General features: G+C 34.1%; 1 protein-coding gene across 1 annotated transcript in view; it reads right to left on the bottom strand.

The window, feature by feature from the left end:
* Positions 1-12,246, bottom strand: part of LOC101534656 (N-deacetylase and N-sulfotransferase 3) — a 151,235-nt gene that overhangs the window by 20,313 nt on the left and 118,676 nt on the right. The window contains exons 6-7 of the mRNA XM_058666962.1: positions 7,205-7,387; positions 4,762-4,858 (exon numbers count right to left, since the gene is read on the bottom strand). Coding sequence (XP_058522945.1) covers positions 4,762-4,858; positions 7,205-7,387 — 280 coding nt within the window. The remainder of the gene's footprint in view (positions 1-4,761; positions 4,859-7,204; positions 7,388-12,246) is intronic.

The raw sequence follows: 12,246 nt of genomic DNA, 5'->3' as shown, positions 1-12,246 counted from the left end.
AACCTATTGTAGGCACTATGAAAACTGGCCTTTTATTCTGTGATCAGTCACTAATTTGCTCCGAGACTTTGGCTTTCAGCTTCTCTTTGTGTCAGATTTCTCAGTGGAAATCACAGTCTTGTGTATTTTTATGGGTTTCCATTGAGAATGAAAAGACAAAGTATCTGAAGGTACTTAGAAATTAATGTAGTGCTACATTACATATATATATATATATATATATATATATATATAACTTTATCAGTTGAGTTGTCCTATGTGGTTATTTCTAAAACTAATTAGGCACAGGATACAATTTAATCTTTCAACAAATTTACTTAGGCTGAGCTCTTCTGACAGATAAAAAAGAAGTGTCAAAAGTGCTTAAATTTCTAAACTTGTGACAAAATATTCCCTTAGTCATATAACTAAGAAAATCTGTAATGCATTGGAAAGAAAATGGCATATCACTGGTGCACATGTAGATTTGTGACTCTTGGGGGTCAAGAGTGTGATTATTTTTACAGTCTGTAAAATTGGTGTTTTATAATCCTAAATGAAGAAGCAAAGTATACAACTTAGACTGCTGCTAGAGGAAATAAGAGATTTTTGATTGAGTCTGCTGAAGAACAGATTATGTACTTGGACCTGTAACTGTGTTTAAATAAGGACATAAAGTAAAGTTCTAGTTAGGGTATCAATGCTCCTTAGAGAAGTATACAATCAAATTTCGATTTCTCTAATGTGATTTGCAGTATTGTATAAATTGTGGGACAGAGCTTGTTAATTGTATTGTAGGCCAAGAGATAGCAACAGTAACTGGTCATGGCTTTGTAATATTTCTCTGAGAGTTAATGTTCTAATTTTACTTAGTCATAAAGTCATATTGCTGTTTCTACAAATGTTTGAATTTTCTTATCTCTCTGGTATGCTTTCTTTTATATATTATAGTTAAGTCTGTCACATCTATACAACAGAAAAACTATCAAAATTATGGTGAAAAGCAGTATATTCTAGAAAAATTGAGAAGGTACAATGCTTCTAAATAATATGTGACTCAATCAACACTTTATTTAAAATAATAGGTAAACTATACTGAATGACACACAGTAATCTATGATGTGCAAATTAAAAACATTTATGATGGACCATATCAATCAGTGGACGACCTCATCGAGCGAAACTGGCAGCGATTCATAACTGCAGAACTATTAACACCACTTGAGCACATATCTCAGACATGCCCCACATCCGGGACTTGGGGTGGGCGGGAAACCGGGTGGGGCTTCTCCCTCAATATCCCCCTTTACCTCAGATACATGATGGAAACAATATGTACATAATAGTATTACCCACTTCCCTATCCCCCTGAACCCTTTTTTTTCTTTAACTGTAACTAACTATGTGAATATTGTCAACAACAATACAATAAAATAGATTTAAAAAAAACCATTTTTACAAGCTTGGCTTGAAATAGTGATATTCAGACTTTTGCAGACCCTACATTCACCTAGAGAGCTTGTTAAAATACAAAAATAGCTGGGTTCAATCCCAGAATTTCTGATTCAGCAAAGCTACAGTCTGGCTCTCCAGGTGTAGTTCTTACAGGTTCTCTGGTGATGCTTATGTGGCTGGTTTGGCAACCACCCTTTGGAAATCACTGACTTGAATGTTGAACAACATTCAAAACACCGGGGAAATAATCCTTTGTTGCCTGACATCTATCTGCAGTAAAGTAGAAAGGGCTTGTTTTACTGTAGTTAGATCAAATCCAGGATTGAGTTTTATTTTCAATACTTACTCATTTGAACAAAAATTAGCCTTTCTGAGTTTGTTTTTCATCTACTTAGGAAGGAAAAAAACACTTAGCTCAGGGTTTTGTGAAGGTCAAGTGAGAGAACCTGTGTGAAAGCACCTAAATAATATATCTGAATATTTGTAAGATATAAAATGTAATAACATCTCTCTTAAATAACTAAGAAAAAATATGGGATGCATTATTTAAAGAAAAGAATAAATATGAGAAAGGAAAATAATCTAAATTTTATTTTAAGAATTATATTAAATTCTTTTTGGTTTTTATGCATTTCATGATCAGCAGCAGTTAGGCAATAAAAGGCATAATATTTACATATTCTTGAATATTAAAATTATTCTGTGTATATATATTTTATCAGTAATAACTGAACAATATCATAGCTACATTTATAGAACCTCAATTTTGTAATTTTTGTCCATTTCAACACTGAAGCATACTTGAATATTCAGAAATTTATGAAGAATCATTCAGAATAACAATTTTGAGCTAAATAACAGTTAAAAATGATGCTGTTTAAATCTCATGGTACTGATAGGAGAAGATGCTTTTGCTTAATAAAAAAACTTCACAAAATATTGGTATACACTATATGGATGAATGTCAGAAGTTTAATATGCTTAATAAAAAGTCAAACACAAAATAATGCACACTGTATACTTGCTTGTGTATCACACTCTGAAAGAAAGAAAAAACTACAGGAGCAGAAAGTGATACTTGTGGAGAGGACTGACTTTAAAGAAACATGGACAAAACTTTCCATGACGGAACTATCCCATATCTTGAATGTTAATGTGATTACAGTTCTCAATATGATTTCCAAAATCCACCAAAATGTACATTAAGCTATTTACATGCAGTATTAATATGAATGAGTAGCAATTTGGTTCAATCTTTTTAGCAGTGGGTTGTTGATTGTTTGATTTAGTCTTGTGTTGTCATTTTACTGGGATGTTCTCCATGTTTGCCTTTGGTTTTGGTGGGCACTATTCCTTTTTCCTGTTGACAACATCTTTAAGTATCGTTTGTAGGGCAGGTCTGGAAGAGGCACATTCTTTGAGCACAGATTATTATAGTGGATCATAAAACAAAACCTATCTATTGTTGTTTACAGGAGACATATCTCACCAACAACAGATAGCAGAAACTATATCTTATGGATTTTGATTTTTTTAAAATTTTCATTTCTTCAAAACAGTGATTTTTCTCATTAAATTCTTCAGTGACTCATAGTTCATACAGTAGCAACATTTTCTTCAAGGAGGCTCTTGATTTTCTTTTTCATTTCTTCAGCGATACATTAACCGTTCAATAGCATGTTATTTAACTTCATGGGTTGTAAATTTGTATTTTTCTTCCTTTTGTTGATTTTATTTTGTGGCTTTTCATTTAAGGTATGTATAGTGACTGTGTAATGGAGACTATCATATTCAGAAGAGGATAAAATGCAGTATGTATCTCTACTTCCAGACCAAAGATGAACTCCCAATGAAACTGTGTACTATATCTTGACAACAGGATGCTGGACTCTCTGCCATTGTCCATACCCATAATGTTGGATTTATGACTGTTTTTGGAGAACTATACTATAGTACTAATACAGTGGAAATCAGTGTGTGGGGGAGGGATTTTTGTGGGGGAGGGATTTTGGGGTGGAGGATAAAGGAAATCCCAAGCCTGTGGAACTGTATCGTAAAGTATTAATAATAATAAATGGAGAAAATTGTACATTTTAAATGGGCAAATTTTGTCACATGGAAGTTATATCTCAGTAAAACAAGAATAATGCAATTTGGTAAAAATTACTAAATTTATATTTAAAAAGTTCTCCCAAAGGCAAATATTACATCCAGTTTGTAACATAAGCATTGGGAAACTCAGTTGAGTTTCAGTTTAATTCTGCCATTAAGTGTTAGAGTGTCTGTATATCCAGCTTAGCGAGAGAATCATATCCTGCAGCCCTTTCTGAAGCAAACTTGACATGCCAAGGTTTAGAGAGATGTGATCAGCAATTACAGTGTGACTGAGGTGTTAGTTTACTGGAGGGGAGTATGGTGTCTGTATTTTCCTAGTTGACTTTGGCTGAAAATGGAAAGCGTACATGAAATAAATAAGGGCTACAAAAATATTGGGACTATGAAGAACTGATATAGGCTGAACTCTGTGTACATTGCACAGGCTTCTCCTCAGGTATCTAGTGGGATGAAGAGCAGGAATGTATGATGGCAGTGGCTGTTTCCTGTGAAGCCAGAAGCTAAGGACCCCAAATAATTTATCATGCAGGACTGTTTGAATGTCTGGCATTTTTAAGCTTCCACTGGGCTTCATTTTAATACTGATTCTTACAGAAACAAGAAGTTTATGGGGGAAAAATTGCACACCATTTTAAGAAAAGGTGTAAAATATTTCTCCTGAGTATGAGTAAATGCCTTTCTCAGCACAAAGTTTTGCTTATGTCTAGGAATTATGCTTCTCGAACATCTTTTAGACATTTAAAAAATAGTCATCTCTGCAAGAAATAAGTTAGAAGTAAACTATATCAGAAAGATGGTGCCCTAAGAGACTATTTTTCTGGAAGCAATTTATTTAGAGTTATAGGTACTTATTTGGGCTTTGTACTTTTCACGAAATCCTGTCAATCATTTTCTAAACACTTGATTGAATGTTGGCTTAGAAAAGCTAACAACCCTCTTAAACTAATGTCTTTGAGAAAAAAAGATATGTGTCATTAGACTGATGTGTGAATATTCAAATTGTGTAACATTTATTTAATATTTTAGAGTTAGAAAACACTTTGATAAGAGTATAGTATATTACTGGCTTGAGTGAAGATTATGTGAGAAAATACCATAGAACTAATTTACAGCATTTATAGAAAGTTTAAAAACTCACTGTGACAAGAATTCATTGTCTAATCATCAAGATTTTTTCACTATTTTGTTCATTATAATATAAAGGTTTCTCACCAGTCTTCTGGGGCCCAATTACCAAGAATTTCGGTAAGCGATCACATGTTTTTTCTTTAGACCAAATGTCTCTGTGGCGTTTGTCATCACAAGGATTCTGGATGGAAGGAGAATACAGAGGTGTGTTTCTGTGAACATCCATTGTGTGCTCCTTTTCCCACCTTTTGTCCTTAAAAGATACCTCACAAGGGGACAGGGGGTTGTTTTTACAAAATGCAAACCCTGAAGTGGTATCTCTGAAGCTGTTAGATAGCTCCTTTCAGTCCTGAAGTTAATGTCTACCACGCCTGGTAAACAACCACAGAGCACTGGCAGCTTTTTTATATTTCTTGCTACTGGCAGTTCTATGTTTAACTTTTTTATTTTTAAGCAGACACTATGCTTCCTGCTAGCCTGAAAGAAGATTCAATCTCCATACTCAGTGTATAACTTAAATATAAGGTGTTTGATTTTTATTCTAAGTAACTTTGAGCTTTCCTTATGTGCTTCAAAATTCCAGACCCTATGGAATTGCACTACAAAACTCAAAATTTAAAATAATTACATAAAAACAGAATAAAAAGCAAAGCAAAGGGCTTAGGCTGTGGCCATAATAAAACCACTTAAAGAGACAGCAAATGCCTTTCAGCTGCCTTCAAAGATTGGTAAGTGTACATCTAAAAATGTCATTTTACAGACTATGATTCTTAACAGTACTAAATTCTGGTGGTAGGATATATTGAAAATGAAGGAGTGTCTTTTTGGTTTATAATACTTCAAGTATTATAACACTTGCCATGCAACATGTATCTAGAATATACTTCTTTTCAACTCTAAATTGCATATTCTGTCAAAAAGGAGGAAATTATAGTGCCCTTTAATGGTTTTTCAGGATTAGACACATCAGATCATTTTAAATTTTCATTCAGTTTGCATTGGGGACATATGAAGCTAAACAATTTCTGATTATTTTAATTAAATGAAAAATTTCAAGACTAAAATAAAGTTTGGCTGCTATTATAGAAAAATTATTTCTAGATGTCACTTAAAATAATAATAATCTTAATTTTAAAATAGAATTTTAAGACAGTGAAATTGTACATCTTCCCAGTGTCTAGTATCTATTGATGTTCTACCATGGTTAAGGTGGGACAAGTAAAACGCAGTATCCAGTATTAAATCTGTAATTTATAATACTGGTTTTATTTATTTATTTATTTATTTATTTAAGTTTGAAAAGCAGGGAGTGAAAGAAATAATTCCCATCTATTGGTTCACTCCCAAAATGCCTGAAATGGCCAGGAGCTGAGCTAGACCAAGGTATGGAGCCAGAAATTCAAAACAGTTCTCCCATATTGTGCATGGCAGGAATCCAACTTGTTGAGTCATAACTGCTGCTCCCAGTGCTGGTACTAGAACTTAGCTATCGTCATAATAGACAGACTTCATAATGACTGTCTTAGCTACTAAGTTAAATACCTTCCCCAACAGCCACCGATTTCAATTTGGTGTATTTGTGTCCAGCAGCACACTTTACATATTTCAAATCATTTAATTCTCACAAATATCCTATATAACTATTATTCCCATTTTGCAGACAAGGAAACTGAGGGAAAGAAAGGCAAAGGCAACTATTTAAAGTCACATTATGTGTGGCAAAGAGGAAATCAGTTCTAGGCATCTGGCTCCACACATTCTAATTGTTCCTAAGGTTTGCAGACAGAGATTTTTCTGTGACCAATCACAGTCTTCAGAAGTAGATCTCAGTGAACTTCAGAGTTAAGATTGTGGTAAAAAATCTGAAGTCTCTTTTTGACTCTTTTGTACGATAAGCCAGTTACTCCAGAAGACAAATAAATGACATCCAAAGAGAACACTATCTATTCATTTGCTAAGATTGTTCATTTCCACTGATCTTACAATGGAAAATTTCAAAGTAGTTCCTTTTTCGTCATGACAGGTCTGTTCTAAATTGGTTTGAGTTTGCTATTTCCATTCTTTATTTTCTTTTCTCTAAAGACATTTGGTGTTTTTTTTTTTTTTTCATGAAATGTATCCCTCCTCATGTCCCAAATAATTCCCACTTAATATTTTGGAAAACTATCAGATTCTGTGGCTGTTGGTGTACTTCATGGTTCAGAAAGAAAGATGTCAATTTTGGGCCCTTCTCCCAGATTCTAATCAGATTTAGTCTTCAGAGAAATAGAAACATGTTTAAGACTGACCAGCTTGCTACCTGCCTATCACACAACCTGTTTCCTATACTCTAGTGTCCCATCCTGCTGCAGATTACAAACTGATGAAAATCTAACAACCACTGAATCCATCAATGAGCTTTCATAGTTCTGTAATTTCATCATGAATCCCTTATTGAGCTTGCATAATTTAAGATTTAGATTATCTCAGAACTAAAGATATGTTTATAGTATTAATTACTTAAACTGATTATGAAACCAACTTTTACCTGCCAGAGAGGGTCTTTCTGATCCGGAAAGAGCTCAAAATACTTATGAGCCAATTGCACTGGCGGTAGAGTCTGAAGTCTCAAGTTGGTCCAGCTCTGTACAAAATTAGCCAGATTAACAAATGTATATAATCCCAGCCGGTCATTCCCATAGTTGGACAAATGGGTCATGAAAATGCTGATCTGCAAAAAGCACATGAACTTTGCTGTGAGCAATAATTTTAGCAGTAGAGGGCAGTGCAATCTTAGCAAGACCTTTTTTTTCCAAGGTTTTGAAAAAAAATTTTTTTCCCCAAGGTTTTGATTCACATTTTGAATATATCTTCAACACTCTCATTATATAAATACATACTTCAAGATGTATTATCAGCAAGATTTAACAAGCATTTTCCTGACATTTTATTTATTTCATAACAAAAAGAATTCAACAATAGCTGCATAATTGTGCAGCAACACTGATACTGAATAACACTCTAGATATTATACTCTCAAAATCAACATAATAGCTTTATGATAGGTGGATTACTAGTCATTTGAAGCAGCAAATGATTTTAGAAGGTTGAAATTTTGTAATTTCAACCTACTTGTTTGGGTTTATACCATACCTTCAAGTTAGAGAGTAGTAATTGATGAATTGTTAGTGTTAGCATTAACTGAATGTCCTTTGATTTGCATTTCCTGGAAGCTCTAATGGTAACAGGCTGGTGGACTAAGGGAAGTTGCGTGTGTGTGTGTGTGTGTGTGTGTGTGTGTGTAAGATTTATTTATTTGAAAAGGCAGAGTGATAGAAATGGAGTGGGAGAGGGAGAGACGGAAGAAGAGAGGAAGAGAGAGAGAGAGAGGAAGAGAAGGAGAGATAGTCAGCATTCCAATCACCGGTTCACTCTCCCAGTGGCTCTAACAGTTGGTTATGGGCCAGGCTGATGTAAGGCTCCAGGAACTTTGTCCTGGTCTCCCACATTGGTAGTAGGGGTATAAGTACTTGGACCATCTTTTAAAAAAAATTAATTGATTCCTTTTTTTTTTCATTTGAAAGGCAGAGACAGAGAAGAGACACAAGCTGAGACAAGTCTTCTATTAATTGGCTCACTCCCTAAATGTCTACAACAGCCATATTTTGCTGGCGTCCTTGGTGCATTAGTAGAAGTTGGATAGGGAGGAGAATCTGGGACTGGAGCAGCACTCCAATTTGGGGTGCTAGCCTTGAAAACAGCGGCTTAACCTGATGTGCCCCAACTCTGGCCCCAGAGAATGTTTTTCAATACAATAAATTTATATTCTGTAGGTTTGATTAAGTTGTCCTGGGTTGTATAATGAATTTTTAAAAAGCCACTGCTTTAAGTGAATACAGATTTTTTTTCATTAGTTTTTGACAAATGGAAAAAAATTCTCTGTATGAGACTTTCGGTGGTAAAGAAAACCATTGTGGTATTTATAATGCTATAAAAGAGATCACAAAAAATTCCTGAGATGATAATACTTTCCTACAATACATACGCTTCGAGAATGGATAGAAACAATTGTTATTATAATAAGGATTGTAACAGGTCATTCATTAAGAAGTCAAAAGAAGTATTCAAGGAGATTCATTATGATGAAGTGGCAGTGATGAGAGGAAAAAATTTTATTAAGACTCTATGTAACGAAACAAAAAAAATAGTTACAATTTCAGGAAGAGGAAATAATAATCATACATTCCAGGGAAAACATTCTTCATGCTTTTCACATAAAAAGCTTTAATTGTGACCAAGAATATTTAATTGTTTTTTCCTCACGCTTCCTGAATATATTAAACATTGTGGACATTCACAAACAAAATAATTTGTTGGTGATTTTAAATGGCTAGTGGAATGCCTATTTTGTCACAGAACTGACAAACCCTTCTAAGGCTTTTCCCACATTGAGTCTTACTGAAAAAATGAGACTTTTAAAATGAAACCTTCTGGTTATTTACTTATAATAGCCTTAATTACAGAACTCTATTTTTATCCCTTCATTTTACCTCCAGAATTACTCAAAACAGTAGGCTACTGAGAAACTTGATGAATTCATACTTAAATTTGAATAATTTTTCTAATATCTGTCACAAGCAGTCTTTTCTTCTTTTATCTATTTATATTATCATTGCAACTTAATGACAAACATTAAATTTATAAGTTGTTTTATCTTAAAAATTAACACAATTAAAGCATTATCTATTTTTCTTTAACCCAGTTAGCTACTAGTTCAGACTTCTTGCTTTTATGAAACCCTTTATCTATCTGTGTCATATTTCACTTGGATAGTATCTGTGTTGGACAGCAAATGTATAACTTAGGGATGCTGTCTTACTTGGTGCTACTAATACATATACTTCTAAAACACAGAATATTTTATGTTGTGACAAAGTGGAGTGATACTTTCCGCATACATGAGTCTAGAAAATAAAAAAAAAATGGTACTCTGCCTGTCACAGACACAGGCAGGCTAATTATCATTAAGAATTAATGATAATGCTTTTGATGAAACCAAATCTGATTTGCAAGAAGTAACATAATAAGTTTAAAAATTTATGCAAAATTGAATTAAAAACTAATTTTGCTACAAAAACTTTTTGAAATACATGAATATGAGAGACCTTCAAAACGTTTATAGAAATGCACATTATGGAATGAAGTATGTATGGGCTTCAAACTTTTGTTGATGTTTATGTTTTAATTCCATTTTTGTGTAATTTTTTTGTCATTCCCTCACATATGTTCCTAGATTTAGTCTTGTAAAGCAAAAACTAATAGTTAGTCTCTAAGCATGGAACTTTTTCCAGGCTCTCAGTTCTATTGTTGTATTCTCACTTTAACATAATGCAAAGTTCACCTTAAGTAAGAGGACTTTCAAGCTGACTTTTTTGGAATGCATGTCACCTCATGACCTTTTTAGACGTTAGCCTCAAATCTGGGATTAGTTTTGGGTTTTTAAGGAAACACAAAGCCATAAGGGAATACAGTTTGTCAGGAAATAAGCCAATTTTTTAAACTTTTTGAAAAATGGCTCACAATAGTTTGTTTGACATAGGATGTTCCTCTCTTTTGTTAAATATGTAACCTCTCCAAGTCGTTTATTACTTTTTAGTTAGGTAAGCATGATTGGTAGGAATGCATATGTAGCAAGAATGTTTTGGTCAAAAACTTAGCTTGCTTTCCAGACAGTGTTTCTTTCTTACCTGTATTCTTTTTTTTATTTATTATTTTTAATTCATTAATTACATTGTATTATGTGACACAGTTTCATAGGTATTTGGATTCTCCCCACCCCTCCCCAAACCTTCCCACCATGGTGGATTCCTCCACCTTGTTGCATAACCACAGTTCAAGTTCAGTTGAGATTCCCCCATTGCAAGCATATACCAAACATAGAGTCCAGCATCTTATTGTCCAGTCAAGTTCAACGGCTTCTTAGATATACCCTCTCTGGTCTGAAGACAGAGCCAGCAGAGTATCATCCCGATCAATTAAAAGCTCCAACATACCATCAGCAAAAATTTACATCATTATGGAATTAATTGACATAGTAATGAGTAAATTACCTGTATTCTTACCTATGACATTTACAAAGCCATGTCACTGCTTGGCAGTGCCTCATCTGACAACAGTTTCTGCACAACACATAAACAAAAAGCTCAAAAAGGTTACCAGTTCAGGGATAAGTAGTTATTAGGCTTTTTTAAATAAGGGTTTTAGAACTGAGATTTTTGTTTTTTGTTTAAAGGTAGAATAGGTCAAAATAGCTTTCTTTCATAATTGGAAATTTCAGTGAGAAGAAAAGTGGCAAGAAAAGTTACAATTTTCTTTTTTAAAAGATTTGTTCATTTTTATTGGGAAGGCTCATTAGATTTATGGAGAGAAGGAGAGACAGAGAGGAAATCTTGCATCCACTGGTTCACTCCCCAAATGACCTCAAAGGCCGGAGGGGTCCCAAGGCTTTGTGCCACCTTCTGCTGCCTTCCAAGGCCACAAACAGGGAGCAGGATGGGAAGTGGAACAGTGGCGACATGAACTGGCATGCATATAGGATCCTGGGCTTGCAAGGTGAGGATTTAGGTATTGAGGCATTGCTCTCGGCCTAGCTACACCTGCATTTCCAAACAACTTTTGCAATAAGGGTACCTTGAAGAATTATCTGTTGCCAAAAAGACTAATTAGCTCCTTAAAGTTCAAAAATAGGAAATTCAACCGAGGGATAGATTTATATGAAAGTTGAAAAAATTCTTCAAAAATAGTTTCCATTTAAAACAATTTTTTTCAAAAAATGTTTTTTGATTAACACGTATAATAGCACACATTTATGGTGGACAGTGTGATATTTTAATACATGTATATGATATGTAGTGATCGTCTGAGGAGAATTAATTTTTTGACCTTATTGCTAGTCTGACAGACATTAATATTTATATAAGGATTATTATTTGTACTTTTTTGTACAAAGCAAAACATATATGCTAAATGCCATATAAACTGTTATTTATGAGAAAGGAAAAGATATCATTTGTAAGAGTGTAGGCAAGAGAAACATTTGGGAAATATCATCTACATGTTCTACTATAAGCCCTTGCGAATCAGTTCATTTCAAGATACAGGAGATTCCCTAATTATCCCTAAGAAGAGGTATGACAGAAACCTGGATCCCAGTGCAAAAGCTGTTGATAATGCAGTGCTTATTCTGTTACGGGGGTCAGAAGGGAGAAGAGGAAATGAAGATGTAAATAATGTTAGAGTACACCATGCCTTCCATGACCACACTCTTCAGTTCAGATCTATATAATTTTTCTGTTCATCTGCCAGATTCTCTGCCTGGTTCTGAGGGTGCAGATATAAATATGGCATTAACTCTTTTAACTTTTAGCTGCAAACAAGATTCGGAAATCAAATGCAGTCTCCCCCTCTCCACCTCTGCCCCCTAGCCAACCTGTTGTGTTTAGTTTTAGTATCCTGGGTTACAAAAGATTAAAACAGTTTACCTTATATAAAATAATCTAGGAAGTTTTAATAGTTCTGATCATCAGGCCT

This window comes from Ochotona princeps, chromosome 7, assembly GCF_030435755.1.
Source record: "Ochotona princeps isolate mOchPri1 chromosome 7, mOchPri1.hap1, whole genome shotgun sequence".
Taxonomy (NCBI): domain Eukaryota; kingdom Metazoa; phylum Chordata; class Mammalia; order Lagomorpha; family Ochotonidae; genus Ochotona; species Ochotona princeps.
This window is presented reverse-complemented; position numbering and strand designations above follow the sequence as displayed.